The following is a 20,095-nucleotide window of genomic DNA, read 5'->3' as shown; positions in this document are numbered from 1 at the left end:
CAAAGAAAATACTCAGGCCAGGAGATTCCAGACAGTTCAAAATACGTTTAATAGCAGGCAACATAGTAAAGTAAGACCATAAAACGATGACAAACACTCACAAGCGTTTTTTGTCACTCAGTACATGACTTCATCAGATGCGGAACTGGAATTAAATAAATTAAAATATCCTTAAATAAACTGCATAATCATGTTAAAAACATATCCATTCAGTAAAATTCAATTAAAACCATTTGAAACTACAAACATTCATACTTTCAGTAAAAGTTAATCCAATAAACGTAAAATAAATAAAAAGCTCTCCCTGAACTCTATGACGAAATATGGAATCAAAATGACATAAAACCACACCAGTGGGCTTTCAGGACAAGAACACCATCAAAACAAACTTTTATTGCACAAAAAAAAAAGAATAAGCACTGTCATCTGGTTGTAGCATAGGACTTCATCAGTATCTAAACACACATTTAAAAAAAAAAAAAAAAACATTTAAATACCTTGTTAATTAAGTCACAGGATCTTCACATAAATCAATTAACAAAAATGGTTTGCCTTAAAGGAAAACTTTACCTAAAACCAACATTCTAATAAATAGCACATCATTAAAAATGTCATTATATTCTGTGCTACTACATAATAATTTCAGTATGGGTGGGGGTTTTTATATATATATATATATATATATATATATATATATATATATATATACACATATATATATGGGTCTACTGTATATATTTGAAAACTCACATCTTTGAATATAAACAGCAGACCCATGGTTACACGGAAGTGCACTTCCGCGAACATCGGTTCAACGAACTGATAAAGAACACAGTAACACTTTTTGCAAGGGGGGGGCAAGCCCCCCTGCACCCCCCCCACTTAAAATATACCAACTCCGAGATCAGTAAGGAAACACGCAAATTACCTTTCCCCACTGTAGTGTGCTTCGACACCTGTGTTCCTTAACAGTTTGTCGAACCGTTGTTCGCGGACGTGCACTTTCACGTAACTGAGAATCCACTGTTCATTTTCAAACAAGTGGATTTTCGGTCTTTTTCAGTAGATACACACACACACACACACACACACACACACACACACACACACACACACACACACACAAATACTTATGCAATGTATAAGATTTTCATTTGCAAAATATGGAGATGTTAAAATATTGCTGTTACTCTTACTTAAATATCATACAATATGATATTGTCACACCTGTCATAAGGCTATAAAACATAAGATTTAAGTTTCAGTATACGGATTATACTTAAATGATCATTTAACCCTGGTGGATAGAATGCTTCTAACTTTAACTGCCATTTGAGTTCTTTGGCCTCTAAAATATCCTTCCAGGGACCCCCTCTTGGGTTCAAATCAACCTTGTCTATACCAAAAACAAAAAATAAAAAACTGACTATTACATTGCCCAATATGTTTAGCCAAAGAAATTGTCAGTAAAGTTTCGTTTAAGGCAAACCATTGTTGCTTGTTAATTGATTTGAAGATCATGTGACTTAATTAACAAGGTATTTAAATGTTTTTTAAAAAATGTGTGTTTAGATTCTAATGAAGTCCTACGCTACAACTGGATGAAAGCGCTTAATCTGTTCTTTTTTGTGCAATAAAAGTCTGTTTTGATGGTGTTCTTGTCCTGAAAAGCCCACTGGTTTGGTTTTGTGTCGTTTTGGTTCTGGGTTTATTAGAAATAGGGAATCAGTAGGAAAGTCAAGAAGGTATACAGGAACTGGCTACACTAAGACTGAACCCTTCTATCACTACCCCCCCTTGTCCTGCTGAAAAATAGGGGAAGAAACAGAGGACTGTGTTCTCCTGAGTGGCAAGAAGAAGGATCTCTTGAGTGCTCTGTTTCTAAACAATTGTGATTAGGCACTTCTGAATATAAAACACTAGAAGTGGACTGAAGGCCCAACTCACAGCATCTGCTAACTACCTCAACTGTCTTAGGATATGAACACTACTGACAAGGTTGCTCAGTCTATGGACCACTGGCAAAGGACTATCACCACTACACATAGGGGATAAGACCATGTGCCTCCTGGCTGGTTAAACATTGCATGACAGACTGTTTGCTTGGCCAAATGAGAACAGACAGAGACAGATGGGAACCAGACCCCCTACACCATGAAGGAACTTAAGTAAGCTTCTCACCCTACAAGTGAAGCATCCATCATTAAAACTGCTGACAAATTTGGATGTAGGAATGGCTGACCCACTAAAAGACTAATAGGAAGAATCCAATACTCCATGGCCCAGTGGCAAAAGTCTGATAATAAAAGCAGGTTTGTCAGTGCATGTGCTTACAGTACAGCCAGTGGCATCTTGTAGGTCACTAACATGAGCTGGGTAGTCATCAAGCCAAGAAGGTACATCAGAGTTCAAGCATGAACTCTTGTGCTGGTGGCCAAGACTATGACCTACTGGACCCTCTTCAAAGGCAGGAATGACCAACAATGGAGACACTCCCAGCCCACTCCAATAAAGAACTTATTTCAATTTACAATGTCCCACTAAGAAATGCAGACATAGGAGTGCACAAAAGAAGGATGCCTCCAGGAAGTCTCTGGGTGGCACTACTAGGAGCTAAAAGCCCAAGTCAAGGAACACAAGTCCCCTAGGCAAGACTTTGGCAACCTGCACAAACATCTTGATGAAGACTACGATCCCTGAGAAAAGCCCAAATGTTAACAGTTTATACTAGAAGTGATATCTACAATATACAGGAGGACACTTTTATGTGGACCTAAAATAAAAATGTGTCAAAAAGACTCCAAGATATCCAGTGATACCATATAACCCCCCTGGAGAAGCAAATACATGATGAATGCACTGTATGTGCTGGCAGAAGTCAGTACCATCCAGAATAGGACAGAACTCATTGGTCATTTTTAGGATCAGTAAAGTACAGTTTTGTACCTACCATAAATGTAGATGTTCGAGTGCTAATACAGCTACAGTCATAACAGATGGGTTCTCCTGCCGTCAGGCGGGTCCTCGGTCGGCCAAATTCCAAAGTCTAGGTCCGGCATCGCTTCTTCCCTGACGTCAGTGCGACAGGGGTATAAAAGAACCAGCCGACGCCATTTTCTTCAGTTTTTCTTGCCCCAGATGTCAGGTGCCCCCAGAAGGAAGGCAATACATAAAGTTATATAATAAAGCAAAGCAATATAATCAAAATACAGTAGTTGCAAGCAAATACACCATAAAAGAATACCCCAATCAGGATGTATGTGGAGGTGTTTGCCAATAGGCCTGTCCCAAGAGGGGAAGGAGGGAGGGAAACCTGGACTGCAGCTGTATTAGCACTCGAACATCTACATTTATGGTAGGTACAAAACTGCACTATGTTCATCGTGCATACAGCTGCAGTCATAACAGATGGGTAGAATCCCAAAGCTAAGAAAGGGGTGGTAGGCACTAGGTGGAACTAGGTGGAGCCAGGATGCCCTGCAAGACTGCAGTGGCAATGCTCTAGTTTTGGAGTATAATGGTAGGTGGTAGTGCTTAGAGAAGGTATGCACAGAACTCCAAGTGGCTGCTTCCAAAATATCTTTGGTAGGAACACCTCTGAGGAAAGCTGCGGAGGTAGCTGTGGCCCTTGTGGAGTGAGATCTGATGCCTGTAGGTACAGTTTTGCCATGAAAAGAATAGCAAAAGCATATGCAGTGGGCTATCCATTTTGAGATCGTCTGTTTGGAAATTGGCTTTCCTTGAGCTCCTACAGCATAGGACACAAAGAGCTGTTCTGATTTTCTGAAAGGCTTTGTTCTGTCCAAATAATAACGCAGTTGTCTGTGGATGTCCAAGGAATGTAGTCATCTTTCCCCTTTGTTTTGAGGGTTAGGATAAAAGGTAGGTAAGTGTATGGCCTGATTCAAAGCTACCCTGGATACCACTTTAGGCATAAAGGACGGGTTGGTTCGTAAGGAAACTCTGTCCTGATGGAAGATGATAAAAGGCTGCACAGCCATGAGAGCTTGTAGTTCTGAAACTCTACGAGCTGAGGTAATAGCCAGAAGGAAAGCTGTTTTCCAGGATAAATATTGCAAATCTGATGAGGCAGCTGGCTCAAAGGGAGGCAAGGTCAGTTTTTCCAGAATGAAGTTGAGATCCCAAGCAGGTATTGGTTGTTTCCTTGGAGGTCTTAGATTCTTAGCCCCTCTGAGGAACTGTCTTAAGAGAGGGTGAGAGAATAAGGGTGGATCAGTGTTGTATTCTGCAGAAATGGCTGAGGCATGGATTTTGATGGAGGAGAATGAAAGTCCACTGCTTAGCAGCTCAGCTAGGTACTGTAGTATTTGAGGTAAATTCAGTTTTCCAGGATCCTGACCCTTTTTCTCATTCCAGACACAAAACCGTTTCCATTTTCTTGGAGTAAGCTTTTCTAGTTGATGGCCTTCTAGCCTCCAAAATAACATCCTGCACCTCCTTGGAGAGTAGGGTCTGTTGTGATGCTAAGGAATCTTCCATGCGGCTAGATTGAGAGTTTTTAGCTGGCTGTGAAGAGTTTTGAAGCTGTGCTGAGTCAGGAGAATAGGCATTAGAGGCAGGGGCCATGGTGGGGAATGCGTCAGGCTCCTCAGGAGTGGGTACCAGTGTTGTCTTGGCCAGTCTGGAGCAATGAGAATCATCTTTGGTCTGTCTGCTCTGGTTTTCAATAGAACTTTGGGCAGTAGAGGAAGAGGTGGGAAGGCATAAACTGTCATTGCTGTCCAACTGAAAGAGAGAGCGTCCACTCTCCAGGCCTTTGGATGGAAATTCCTTGAGCAGAATTTTGTCAATTGGTGATTTTTGTGGGAGGCAAAGAGATCTATGTCTGGCCTTCCCCATGCTTGGATTATTTCTGTAAAAAATTTTGGATGCAACCTCCATTCGTGTGGATCTGTCATATTCCTGCTTAGATTGTCTGCCAGCGTGTTTTCCTTGCCTGGCAAGTACTGCGCTTGAAGTTCGATTTGTAATTCCAGGGCCATGTTCCAAAGTGACATGGCCAGCCTGCGCAGGTGGTATGAATGGGTTCCTCCCTGTTTGTTTATGCACCACATTACTGTGGTGTTGTCTGTCCTTATCAATAGTTGACCTGGATGCAGAAGGTCTTTGAAAGCTGTAATAGCATTTGTTACTGCTAGCATTTCCTTTTGATTGATGTGAAGGTGCTTTTCTTTTTGGGACCATCTGCCCTGAATGCACCGATCTGCCATGTGCGCCCCTCAGGCGTAGTCCGAGGCGTCTGTTGTGATGACTTGATTTGTTTGAGGCTTGCTGAATGGGAGACCTGTATTTGTTTGGCATGCTTGAGCCCACCACAGAAACTCCTTTCGTAGACATGGAATTAGTGGTATTATTGTTTCCAAACTGTGGCTGTGTTGAGACCATAGGTTTTTCTGGTACCATTGAAGTTTCCTCATATGCAGCTTTGCACATGGGATTAGTAAGATGCAAGATGCCATGAATCCCAGAGCCTGCAGGATTTTCCTTGCAGTCAGCCTGGTGTAATTTGCTAGTTCTTTGAAGTATTGAGTTAGTTGCCCCTGCTTCTCTGGCGTGAGGTAGGCCATCTGGGTGTTTGTGTCCAAGTTGGCACCCAGGAAAATTATTTTCTGAGAGGGTATTAGTCTTAATTTCTTTTTGTTGACTGTGTATCCCATAGAATTCAACAACCTTATCACAAAAGCCAGATGTTTCAGAAGAATGTGCTTGCTTTCTGCTTGGATCAGACAGTCGTCCAAATATGGGTATATCTGTATCCCTTGAAGTCTGCAGTAGGCAATTACTGATGCCAGACATTTCGTGAATACTCTGGGCGCAGTAGATAAGCCAAAGGGCAATGCAGAGAATTGATAATGGGTTGAATCTGCAAGAAATCTGAGGTATCTTCTGCAATTATGTCTGATTGGGACATGCAGGTATGCCTCCTTGAGGTCCAATGTTACCAGCCAAGACTCCTTGCCCAGCATGGGAAGAAGCTGCTGTAATGTGAGCATCTTGAATTTTGGTACGATTAAAAAAGTGTTTAGGATGGATAGGTCCAATATAGGTCTCCAATCTTTTCCCTTCCTTGGTACCAGGAATAGTCTGGAATAAAAACCTTGACCTTGTTAGATGCGTAGGTACCTCTTGAATAGCTTTCATGTCTATAAGATCTGTAATTTGTTTTTGTGCCTCTGCCCTTTGATTGTGTGGCAGATTTGGCATGCCTCTCATTTTTGGAAGGGTGTGAAAATGGAATCTGTAGCCTCTGTTTATAATGTCCAGGATCCATTTGTCCTTTGTGACAATATGCCAATTTTTTGAAAATAATGCCAGTTTTCCTCCTAAGGGTGCTGCCATTTGAATCCTGCTTGGCATGCAAAGGGGAAGTCATTGGGCTTGCTTTCTGAATGATTGCGAGGTATCCTCACCACCTCTTTGTGTAGGAGCTTGCCATTGTCTGCCTCTAAACGATCCTTGGGACTGTCCTCTCCCTCTCGAGAGCCTGTATCTACCTCTCTGGGGTCTGTCCGTGGCTGGAAAGGACCAATTTTTGGAAGGCCAATTTCTACTGAAATGTGGGGGTTGTACCTGTAGAAAATCTTTCACAGTTTGCATTGATTTAGCCTTTTCCTCCATTTTCCTTAATACCTCCTCAGCATTAGCACCAAATAATACATCCTTTTGTAGAGGGGCATCTAGTAGTTTAGCTTTGACATGATCAGGCAAGGTTTGTTTCCTTAAGCCAGGCATGTCTACGTATGACTGATCCTGTAACAGCAGCTCTACATGAGGCCTCTAGAGCATCAAAACCACATTGCAAGGTATGCTTACCCACTTGTTCTGCACTATGCATCAAATCCTGTAACTCCTTCAAGTCTGGTTGTTCAGGTTGTGACATTTTACTTTTCAATTGTGATAACAAAAACTGTTGGTATTTTAGCATATGAAACTGACAGTTTAAGGCCCTCATGGATAAGGTAGCCGAGGTATACACCTTTTTTCCCCACCTTTCTAAGGATCTGGAGTCTCTCTCGGAAGGTAATGGATTTTTAGCAATGGAGGCCTTAACTCCCTTGGGGGCCTGTGAGATGGTTTCTGGGTCAGCAGCATGGCTTTTGTATAGAAATTGGTGTGAGTCAGGAACCCTGTAGTACCTGTCTGGCTTAACTGGAGCTGGGGGTAGAGAGTCCGGGTTAAGGCAAGCCTCTGAGTAAACATCATCTAGGATGTCCAAGACAGGAGGTAGCAAGAGAAATTCCTTGAGCCTTTTCTTTGAATCTGAATAATCTTGGCCTTCCCAGTGAAGTGTTCCCTTAAGGTATGCAAAGTTTCCCCAAATGAATAATCCTCTGGAGGTGAGACAGAAGGGATGGACTCCTCCGCATCAGAGTCTTCAAAAGGAGAGTAAGAATGTTCCTGATCATCAGAGTGTCCTGAAATAATGGAGCCCTGATCAGAGGAGGGGGAATCTTCCTCCACTCTGGGCCTTTTGTCCGGAGGGGGCTGAGAACCTCTGATAAGAGTAATTAAATCTTCAGCCATTTTAAGCATCTGTTTCTTAGGCATGGTGCCTGGAGATGGGCCCTGTGCAGTAGGTCTCTTAGAATGCAAGGTTGCTTTAGACTTTGTGAAAGCCTTGATGAAGAAAGAAGAGGAAGGTCTGAAAACACCTTGAGTGGAGGTGGACCTGTCCACATTCTGAGTTTCAACGCCAAGAGTGGCCGGTTCGCATCTGTAGTCGGGGTGTGGGCCGAGGAGCCTGCGACCTCGGGCACAGGAGACACCATCAAAGAAGTGTCGCCGGTAGTCAGGGGCTGCGAGGGCGCTGAGAACCGGACCACGTGTAGTCAGCTTTGGCGTGGTGTCGGTAGAGGCCGCGGACCTCGTGTGTTGGTCCTTGTCTTTGCGTTTTTTAGACAAAACCGGAGTCGGAATATTTGACATAGTATAGTTAAATGCTTTCCCAAAATAATGCTGGGCGAACTCCGCCCGACGCTTAATAGTGCGTTTGTTGAATGTAGCACAAAAGCGACAGACCGAGACGTTGTGGTCTGGGCCTAAACAAGGTATACAGAGGGAATGGAAATCCTTATGCGGTATTTGCTTCCCACAAGAAATACAATTATTAACTTTGTCTGACATCGGTCTGAGGCAAGAAAAGTTTCCCCAACGGGGTACTTAGCTTTTAAGAAGACTTCAGTTTCCAAATTTTCGTAATCTCAGGAGCTGGCCGACCGGCACTTGCTAACTGCTTCTGCTTCGGGCACCGCACGGCAAGAAAGACTGAAGAAAATGGCGTCGGCTGGTTCTTTTATACCCCTGTCGCACTGACGTCAGGGAAGAAGCGACGACAACCGACGCCGGACCTAGACTTTGGAATTCGGCCGACCGAGGACCCGCCTGACGGCAGGAGAACCCATCTGTTATGACTGCAGCTGTATGCACGATGAACATCAGGTGGGAGTAAAACTCCCCTGACCATCCTCCAACACCAAAAAGACTTCATGCCTCCTCCGAGCAGTACTGTCTGGACCTGGCCCAACAACTCTGATGAAACAGATTAATCCAGAGGTGGAGTCTTTGGGGGAGAACTTGTTAGCTTCAAACTGTGGCATTAACTAACCATGTTGTGAACTGAGTAACCATTTTTGATGGCTACACACACACACACACACACACACACACACACACACACACACACACACACACACACACACACACACACACACACACAGCAGCAGAACCAGACCTAAGTCATGACTAAGGTGTCATCTTGGGTGATTTCACCTGTCGAGAAGGGACCAGCACCTAGTGATGCATGACAGCTTTCTTTAGACTCCAGAGAGGTCTATGTGTCTCTGAGACTGGACAGCAATGGAGAAGAGAGGAGAAGTGACAAGAGGGGGATCATAGTGACCCCTACAAAGTTCTTGCTTCTATTCAGGAAACCACTGACCAGGTCCTGATCAAGTTGGGCAAACAGCTTAAGTCTCAAATAGTGAGCATCCAGGATATTGTTCCTGTGCCTCCCTTGATGGAGTATAATCTCAGTCATATCATCTTGTGCAGGTAACTACAAAATATACAGCCTTTGTCAAACCATAAACACAGTCAGAATTCAAAGAGGACATATGAAATTCCACAGAAGTCACAAGGATGGTCCCACAAAGATCAACTTTCAGCTCAGATTCAGGGAAGGTCCTGTGCTTTACCAGCATCTTCCTCACCAGAAAAGACTGGAAATGGGACATGACATGAACAGTTGAGCAAAATGAGCTCTGGTACAGCACAGAGGCAAAACTTCCAACACAAAGACAGATGAAAAGATAGTGAGAGAACAGCCCTGTCCAAACTGGAAGATGCCTTGTTTGGTGGCAAAGGTGGAAGAATACTGTTGTCTCTGGGACCTGTGATGGATTGAAGAGATCAAAAAGGAAGTCAGCACTTGAACGTTTGGTGAGATCTGTTCATTTAGATTTTGACTTGTAAAGGGTATCAGTCTTTTTGACCAGACAAGGTAGAACCATAATGCCATTGGCTGGCTCCAAGGACTGAATAACAGATGGTTTCTCAAGCTTCTTTCCCAGACACTCTGGCAGAAAGGAAGGCGTAGAGACCAAAGATCATGCAGTGGAGATGCATTTAGTGAGGTAGACCTACATTTATGTCTGTCTTAGGAGCTGTGGATTTGGTATCCTATAAATGGGTGTGTGTGTGTGTGTGTGTGTGTGTGTGTGTGTGTGTGTGTGTGTGTGTGTGTGTGTGTGTGTGTGTGTCTGTGTGTCATACTGATCCCTGGTGTCAAAGTACTAGGAACAAGTACCAGATCATGTGTTAGCCAAACACGTTGCAAAGTTTAGAAGAGGACTGCTCTGGGCTTAATGCAGGTTTCAGACTAAGGAATTTTTGTAAAAGGGACACACAGTTTCACCAGACATCAAATATCTATTTGAGGTTCAGTCCCTGATATGCGACTCCTACTCAAAAGGCAGAACAGATGCTGTACACTCCTTGACTGGGACCTACATGGGCCATTTATAATGGAAGAATAATCAGTCCTACAAACCTCTGAACCATGACCAGACAGTTTAGCAGACAAACCTCCAGGATCAGGATGGCCACTGATGGGTTTCAGTTAATCATGGAAAGACAGGATGGCAGCCACGATCTTCCCTAATTTTAATGTCCTTTACAGAAGCAAGTGACTAGTTTAGGCTCTTGTACTCACTGCAGAGGTGAATGAATTGCAGGACCCGATTTTCAGCTTTGAGTTTACAAGGCAGGCTGGACACTGGACTTACCCTGAGGAGACAGTATAGTCAGTGTGTGTCTTAGTGGAGGATTATTTGTGGCTCTTTTTTTCTTACTTCTTCCGTCATGACTATTAAACTATTCTCTTTCTCCACTGTTCCATACTGATCATGTGTGCCTTGCCAGATATCACTCTGAAGAGGTAGCCCCCCCTCCCCAAGGAGTGTAAAACATGCCTAGCAGGGTGGCAAGGGATGAACTTACATGTACCCATCCAATCATCAAGGTTAGTTTTGAAGGAGGCATAGATGTCACTTTGCTTCAAATGCAAGGGGAATTTGTTCCACAGCTGTGCCAACCATGCAGTAATGAATCTATCCTTCCATGTGTTTTACTTGCATCTTGGTGAAGGTGAGTCCTTAGCTCAGGTGCTTGGGGAACTGTATCCTGTGAAGGCATAACAGATCCATAGAGTGGGGTCTTGTCACAGAATGCCAGGCACAGATCTCCATGCAGGAATCTATGTGACACAGAGAACAGAGATAGAATTTCCAACCTGTCATAGTAACTAATAGTCCTTATACCAATAACATTTTTGTTGGGAATTTTGGGGCCTTTCTGTCTAGGTACATACCAAACAGGGACAGAGTACTTAATAACTTGTCTAATTATGGATGAGTAAAGAGGAACAATAACATATTTTGACCTGGATAAGAAACCATTGGAGATCAGCTGAACTAGACAGAAGAATTTCCTAACTACTGCTGCTTACAGGATGCTCAAAGGTGAGGGTGTTACACTTAGGATTTGACATTCAAGCAGTAGAGAGCAGAGCAGACACCCATCCAAAGGTGTCTGCTTTATAAAAATAATATTGTCACTTTAAGTCTCTAACCCCTCCACACATGCCTCTAACCACCATAGGGCTCGTCATGCAATGGGTGTCAGTGAGAATGCATCACTCACGACTGTAGATGATGCAATTCCTCAGGACTGCCTTACACACTAAGGACAATGTTTCCTTTTGATCTCTATCTCCACTGGGGATTCTACACAGAGAACGAGCATCTAGACATGCTCTCCACAACTTCAACCCCCAACTTGAACAGAAGCAAGTCAAAAAAGCCTGGTTACTTCTCCCTTCCCCCCCCATGCCAGCTCAAACAGGTGCTTGCTGCTATTTGAACTTAGGTCAGTTGCAATCAGGGCTTTAACCTGCTATGCCAAAGGAGATGGTGTCTTATCTGGTAATTTAATGACCATACAGACAATCAGTGTTTAGGTATGCAAAGTAAAGATTAGAGCATATGGCAAGACTGTACAAGCAGCCAAAAAGAAGTGGTGGGATAATGACATAAATGCACTTATACAGCCAACACTTTAAAATTACGAAGTCCATCAATGGTTGTGAGAATGTTCCCAAATAGAATTTCACTTAAAATAAAAATGTCAACTGTTTAAGTAGTGTTTGGTGATATAGCAGGTAGGTACAGTGGGTTAAGTAGTGTTTGGTGATATAGCAGGTGGGTACAGCGGGTTAATTCTGTAAGCTGTAGTCCCTGTGGTACAGGCTTTGATTGCCTCAGCCCTTATTTGCTAATGTGCGACCTTCAGCAAGTCACTTAACCAAACAGTGGTTAGAGTCACCTGGGAATTTGCTATTGGCTCCTCAATGTTCCCACGGACTGCAACCTATATAGCCTACCAAGGATCTGCCACCAAGTTAGATCTAGAAAGGTTTTGCAATTTTTGTTACTTTAAGTTATGTTGCAACTTGGAGCCTTAAGTCTACCAAATTACTGATTTACGTAAACGAATGCACAGAGGAATCAGTTTTATGACCTAGCTATCTGTACACCATAACTGTACTTATAAATTTATTGATTTTACTTTTTCTGGAGAAGATAATATAGTCTAGATGAAATTGCAGCTAAAAGGTCTCAGATATCTGTAATACTAATGAAAAATGAAAATTACAGCTTAATCGATTTCCTAATAACCAAAAATGCATTAAAGATGGGGAAATCATGCTATGGTATGTCAGTACTAACATCAGGGGACAACAAAGTTGATCATTTTAGGCTCAGAAAACAGCTTCAGGAAAATGACTACACTAAAGCAGCTATGCTGGTAAATAAAGCAACTGTTAAAATTTAATGCTGCAGTGAATCTCCATCCTAACTAAAAACTGCCAGCACTCTTATAACAAAGCCTTTATAAACCAACACACTGGAAGGGTCAGTTCCAGGAACAGATTTAAATGTGTGTCTTAGCATAAAGTTCTCTACCATTTTGGTACTCCGCTATGCATTCAGACAAAATGACATCCTACATAACCCAAAACAGGTATCAGACAACATATTCAGGCACATTATTGTCACCAGCCACTGACATCATGCACAAAAATAAAAATACAATGTATTACATGTAGCAGGTATTAACCATGACACAGAAGTATATTTTAAAACTGAACAAAAAAGATGGAAATAAGATGTCAGCAAAAAAAATGGTGGTGTAGCAAGTCTACCAGAATGCTGTAGTCAGCCTTCACGCAGCTGACCCTCCCATATTCTTGTACCAAGCAAACTTGAACCCTCTAAAGATTTACACTGTACCACTGCCTTAAGTTTTATCACCCTCTCTGTGAAATATTTTTGCAAATTTATCAAGAATTTAACAAAAAATGTTAACGTATCAAATCTACCTGAATGATGCAGAAGCTGACACCTCCCATACCTGCTATATCTACATGTCTTCCTAGCTTCATTATGGGCTTTTGCTGGATGCTCCCATTTTCTCCCACATTCCAAAAGCAATGCTGCTACATTAACTGGAAATTCTCCAAAATTGTCCACAGACGTGTAGGGGTGTGTGTGTCTGTGTGCGTCTCCTGCAATGGCGTGATAGCACATCTAGAACGGGTTCCTCTGACTTGCACTCACTGGCAGGAAAGACTCTGACACCCTTGTAACCCTAAAAAGGGCACAAGAGGTGTTCTTTTTTACCAATGTTATCTCCTGGAAGGCTTAATGCCGAGGCGCTAGAGAGGTTTTGTGCTTTTATTAAAGGATATATTACTGGCTTTGTTGTTTGAAAATCTTTTGTTTCGTGTTTGGTGGTTCTGATACAGGAGTGGATACTTTGGGCTCCAACAGCAAGAAAGAGTGGTAAAATGTTTCTTGCTAATTAACCTTTTACCCAGCTATCCTGACATCAGGAACAGGGTCTCTCCAGCCCAGGAGGAGGGCTAATATCTGCTACATGGGCCAGCCAAGAGCTACCACAGCACGAATGACTGCCTCAGGGCAGTTTCCACTTAAGTTTCTGCTTTTTCCTTCTCCTCCATAAAAACAAAACCGGGCACTTTCCGGTCTGCTTAATGTCTCCGGAAGCATATATTGTCTTTTCTTTACCTATCCACTAATTCTGCCTCTGGGTGCTCCTCCTCATTCTCTGCTGCACCTGCTGGTAAGTACACTGCAGCTACCAATCAGAAATACCGTTTTTCTATTTTGTCACTTCATTGTTATCTAGCTCTTCTGGAGTGCCATTTATCCATTCCAAAATTACACACTGCCACTCCACCACAACCTCTGCCTGCACAGCCCTTTGTGTACATAGTAAATGCCACTGTCCTGATACCCCAGTCAATGAACACCATGCTTTTGTTATATACAAAATGTCTCCCCATGCCTCTACAATTAAAGTATGGAATGGATTAATGTTATCAAGGGTTCCGGTACTGCAAAACATTTCTCTGAAATAACTACTAATTTATTTTATTATCATTTGCACTCATTTCATACAACTATTATTTGCAGTCTTATTTGTTGCTCCTTCCCCTCTCCATTTCAATTTAAAAGGGTCTCTAAGTCTTACTTAACTTCTGTAATCTAGCTCTGAAAGCAATGTTACTAACTAAACTCAGATGCAAGCTAACATAAAAAAATAAAAGGGTCATTAGCAAGACAGGGAAATCACCCTAACACTGGCAGTCTAAGTTTCATAACCTTGGAATGGGGTCTATGTCACTTTGCTGAAGGTTCATTTGCATTAATCTTCATTCATAGACCCTAATACAGTGAATGTTCACTTCAATGAATGACTTACCCAGGGAAAAGAACGAGTTGATCATCATAAGAAATTTGCCCTTTCCCCTACTGTAGTGCAATCTTGGAGTTGGTATATATACTTACAGGGGGGTGTGGCAGGTAAAGCCTCCCACATGGCTGGGTTTGAAATACTGTGCTTTGTGTGATAGTTGGAATACAGGGCAACTCATTCCTTTCCCTGGGTAAGTCATTTATTGAAGTGAACATTTGCTGTATTAGGGTCAATGAATGAAGGTTTGTAGAAATGAACCTTTGATGAACTTATATAGACCCCTTGGACTGCAGGACGTTAGACCAAGGTGGGGTGAAATAAATGAACAAGGGTCAGCTTTCCTGGTAATCAGGAGCATTAAGTCAGATCACTAGTCCTTGATAAGATGCCAATATACCATAGCACAGACAGACACACACACACATACATACACAGCATGCACGCGCGCACACCAACTAGACAACTGCCAGTTCACCTATCAGTAATGTCTTTTGGATATGGAAGAAAACAGGACAATTCAATGAAAATGTGAATGCACAGGGAAGAAACAAAGACTGTACATTAGGCACCACAACTGGGAAATAAACTGAAAGAAAAGACAACCGCAGTTTCTCCGATGATGTAATCAGAAGCCACATAAAGCTGTTAACAAGCAAGTCTCTATGTAATAAATGATGTCACTCTCAGATGTGTAAAATACTGGCAGCTCTTTAGTCTCACTACCTCTGACTCAGACCCTTTGCAAGGAAACACAGGCAAAGATCATCTGCTTTCAGAGCAACACATGATATCCGACACTGAATCTGAGAACAGTTTTCTGATTATATACTTACACAGGTAGAGGAACTAGACATGGCGGACAAGGCAATGCAGTTCGAATGAATGCTGGTTCAGATGGTTGCTCCCATGGGCCTGCTGGCTGGTGCTGGAAATCAAACAACATAAATTTACAATGGACACCATCCCAACGCCATGTCTATGTGCTATCATGTCAGAAATACTTCAGGTCCTCAGTCAATGAATTACACTTATAACCCAACTTAGAAAAATTGTGAACTTGCAAGTGGATTCCTTATAATGATCATTGGAACTAGATTTACAACAAAGTAGTCTCCCAACTAACAGAAAACCACTGTAGTCGGTTACTTCTGATATCCATTGACATCATCTTCTATATGCCACTACCCAAGCAAACTGTTTTGCATACTACTATGACTATGCTAAAAACATCTGCTTGGAAAGCCTGGCAGTCATCAATGCATCATGGAGACAAGTGGTTAAAAAAAAAAAAAAAAAAAGTTCCTCCAAGCAGATAGCTGGTTTGCAGAATAAGGAAAACAAAGAGCACACTGCAATTTACATCAGGAAGGTACGCAAACTATGTGAAACATTTGAACACTTTTTCAAAAAGTCATGAAAGATTGATGCTCACTGATATGTTAAAAAGGCAAACAAAAATACATACTCTTCTGTAACACTTTTATACAAGCTGAGCAAGCAGGAGGTTAATCTAATATGCGGGAATACATAACCTCCCAGGCGAACCCACCAGGACTGCAATACAACAAATTGTGCGACTAGAACCCTTTTTTCCCTCCTTGCCATCATCACAGGAAGTGGAGAGATGGGAACAGTGCAGGGTTGTGAAGAGAAGCTAACTGCAGAACAGGGATCTACCCCCACCAGAACTTTGGTGACCATGGAGAATAAAAGGCACAAGTGTTGTGATAAAGAAAGGTAGGAGATGTAGAAGCTCGACAGAATACCAGCACAAAAACACAATGGGCACAACTGAGATTAGTGTGATACGGGAGAGGCCTATAAAATATGAGGAAAAAAGGAAGGGATAGGGCAAGACAGACAAGCAACCAGACAGATGAATATGACATGAACATAAAGTAAGGTGTGTGCATGTGTGTTTGGGGGACAACAGACGAACAATAAGGAAGAGGAGGGAAGTAAAGGTATGGTCTTTCATCATCGGCTGATCTAGGAAGAACCCTCCTGGGTGGGTCTTTCATTGAAAGCTTCCTTCAGATTATAATTTAATACTTTTTGCCTACAAAATTCCATGCTTGCTGCTGTCCACACACACACACACACACACACACACACACACACACACACACACACACACACACACACACACACACACACATAACAACACACATAACACACCATAAAATACCTGCTTAGTATGCCTATCTCCAAATCACCCAGTTTGTCCTCGCTGCATATGGCAACTCGTCGTCACTGGGATGAAGTGAGGGTATACATACCCTATCAAGAAGAAATGCTTTCAAAGCAACACAAATGATATCTGACACTGAAGGTAAACCTTCTGGAGGCCTTGGTTGGAATGAATCCCAAAAAATTACTACTGTGATGAAAGAAGACAGAAAACTGTCAAACGCACGGAGGTCAGTCATGTCCTGAAGTACTTAAAGTAGCTGGACTCCCCAAACTGTGATAGAGATAATTCATAGTGAAGCTGTACAAGTGCAAATAGCAACAGAATGGATGTTTGTAATAGACATACCTGGAACAACCAGGGCAGGAAGCTAGTCTTCTGGTGGAGTGAATTTTGCCCACAGAATCTGGCGGTAGGTGGTTAGTCACCTGATGGGAAAGGTAATACAGTGCCACTCCACTTGCAAAGAATCTGCTTAGCAGTTGCCTTTTCATCTCTACACTACAGGAGACAAATAACTTGCCCAGTTTCCTAAACTTACATAGCCAGTTCAGGTGACAGAGAAGTTGCGGATGCACAGCTAGGATATGAAAGGGGCATGGGTTTGTCATGCGGGATACCACAAGGACACCATATCCCTATAAAAACTAGACAATATTCCCTAAATTAATAAAGGACCTGAACCACAGGGACCCAACATATAAAAGGTGATTTCTCCCAAAGGACCAATATTTTTCACAAAATGATCCCCAGTACTGCCAAACACTGGTTTACATGGTCAACAAGGAATCCCATTGACCACAAAGTTCAGATGCCATGAAGGGAAGAAGTTCTTCAAAGGCTGACAAAGATGCAGTGCTCCTTTAAGAAACTGTATGAGTAGGTCACAGTTCTGCCTTACACAAGGTCATGATGCACAGGGATGACTGAAACACACATTCTGACCATGGAATAACTGAGGTCTAACTAAACAAGTGTCTGCTAAGTTAAGACAACCTGCAAGCCAACAAGCATGATCAGTATATGGTACCTTTCTGCCCATAAAATGAGAACAACCTTCACTTGGAGGCACAATATTGCAAATGAGAGATTTCCTAGTGTCATCATTAACCAGAGACCCCAATTAGCTGATACAACTGGATTAATGGGTTTACATCACAAGCCAAGCAGCAAGGTGGAGCTATCTATAACCCCCAAATGTGACAAAGATCTTTTGTTTGGAATGAATCATACACTGTTAGAAGCAGCGCAGCCACAAGCCACACTATCAGCCATCAAGGAACAATGAGACAAAGTTAAGGACTTTTATTCTAAATTTTGTATTGAGGCAGTGGGAATCAAACTCCCATGACACAGAAAACTGAAAATAGCAAGGAAAACTTATCCTTCACACCTTGCTGCATAAAGCAGAAGAGTGTGACAACTATATTCTTCTAAACAGAAAGAATCTCTGGAGTGCTTTGCTTCCTTCCAGGAGACTTTTACCAGCCATGTTCTCTGCATCTGCAGCTCCAGTACAGACCCATTGCTTTACTCTCCCCCCTGGCCAAAATCCTAGAAAAATGCATCCATACCCAGATGCTAAACTATCTCCTAGACAGCAACATACTGTCACCTACTCAGCATGGTTTCAAACCTGCCCATAGTACCACTACAGCCCTCCTCTGCTTCACAGACACAGTAAACCGTCTCAAAAATGAAGGCCTACAAGTGTCAACTCTTTTTCTGGATATGTCCAAAGCATTTGACACATTCTCACACCAAATTCTGCTAAACAAACTAAACCAATATCATCCATCAAATTCCACTCTTACCTGGTTCCAAACCTACAAAAACGAACCAAAATAAAAACTAGTAAAATACAAAAGATGCCACAGCAACCTTGGTGAAACAGCAGAAAATGCCTGAACGCACGTTTATTTTTAACAAAGAATCAAGCGTTTTCGCCACAAGCCTCTTGTGGCTTCATCAGAGATAACAAATGAACATTTCAAAAACTTGTCTTAAATACTTGTAGACAGGAAATGACATGTATGATTAACCCCTTTAAAACTTTACACTTTTATAAACTTTAAAAACATTATGAAACCATTATAAAAAAACAAATTAAGACTCATGTATAAATTAGTAATTCAGCTTTGAATTAAAAATGTTTCCTTGAATTTACAAAAAATTACACCCTGCAAATACATATCTAAAAGAAAGAATGTTGTGTGTATAATACCCTAATTGAAGTAAAGGACGTATATTATTACACAGAAATACACCATCATAAATTTTCAAAAGCGATAGGTAGGTGCCCCCCTAAAGTTGTGTACAATCCTTATAATAAAATATGTATTTTAAACAAAAATATATTCTATATTAATATATTAATATTAATAAATAGAATTAATATTGATGTTTTATAATAACTCTCCTTAAAAACTGCTTGAATTGTGGATAACTGGGTATTGGTATAAAGGACTATATAATGCAGACACTCAAAACAATAGACATCATAAACCAAAATACAGGACCAAATCTAACAAGGACAGGTAGACTTGTTTATCTTAAATAGCTTCTCAATTTAAGAACAGCCGAAATATTACAGTTTTCATTAAGCCCTGGCACTCTAAAGGCATCTAATTTAAGTTGACATTCTAATTCTAAATTTTCTAGAAGTAGTGAGTAAGGGCCTCATCTAATAGAGGTAGGTATGTGATCGATGGCCATAAATTCGAAACTGTGTCCAGGGAAAGATAAGACATGTTTTGCCAAAGCATTTTGTCTATTGCCCTTTCTTATTGCATAATCGTGCTCATAAATCCGATCACGGACCCTCCTGTCCGTCTTCCCTATGTAGAATCCATTACAGCATTTACAAAGCGCGATATAAACCACAGATTTCGTTTCACAATTCATCTTATGAAATATCTGATATTTCCTATTTTTAATAGTGAAACTATTACCTGTCTTGACCAATCTACACCAGTTACAAAATCCACATGTAGCCATACCTTTTTGTCTACTAAAATTGCTGTTATTGAAACTTCTCTGTTAGTTCTTTTAAGTTGTTTCCTCTCCTATATGTTATCCCAGGTCGAGTTCCTAGTTTTCCCACTAGAAAAATATCATTTGTTATAAGATGCCAATTTTTGCATATTATAGCCCAAATCACCTGGGAGTCCGTAGAAAAAGTTGTAATAAAATTCAAACTAAAATTACACTCACTTTGAGGTGGGTTACCAAGAACCTGTGAATCAATACCGTCTACACTAGAACTAGGGATATGAGTATCTAACCTCCCTGGAATCACTTCTTTTTCGCATAATAAAGGTTGGTAAAATCCAGACATTCTTTTATTTGAAACTTCATCTATAAGTTCCTCCAAGAGGGGTACAGGATAACCCCTATTGAGGAACAAATCTTTTAGGAAGTCACATTCCAGAAGGAAATCATTAAGGGTACTGCACATTCTTCCTGCTCGCACAAGTTGTCCCTTTACTATTGACCGCTTTTGTTGATACGGGTGTGAGTTTGAAAAGTGAAGGAAAGAATTGCAGT

The 20,095-nt window shown here is 41.6% G+C and overlaps 1 protein-coding gene across 2 annotated transcripts in view; it reads right to left on the bottom strand.

The window, feature by feature from the left end:
* The window catches only part of NFXL1 (nuclear transcription factor, X-box binding like 1), a 1,793,512-nt gene that overhangs the window by 1,093,510 nt on the left and 679,907 nt on the right, over positions 1-20,095 (bottom strand). For both annotated transcript variants that reach the window (XM_044062425.1, XM_044062424.1), the window contains exon 14: positions 15,192-15,283. In XM_044062425.1, the coding sequence (XP_043918360.1) occupies positions 15,192-15,283 (92 nt within the window). The remainder of the gene's footprint in view (positions 1-15,191; positions 15,284-20,095) is intronic.

This window comes from Protopterus annectens, chromosome 2.part1 (genome assembly GCF_019279795.1).
Source record: "Protopterus annectens isolate FY-2018-M chromosome 2.part1, PAN1.0, whole genome shotgun sequence".
NCBI classification, from domain to species: domain Eukaryota; kingdom Metazoa; phylum Chordata; order Ceratodontiformes; family Protopteridae; genus Protopterus; species Protopterus annectens.
The sequence above is the reverse complement of the archived record's forward strand: the minus strand, read 5'-3'. Positions and strand labels throughout refer to the sequence as shown.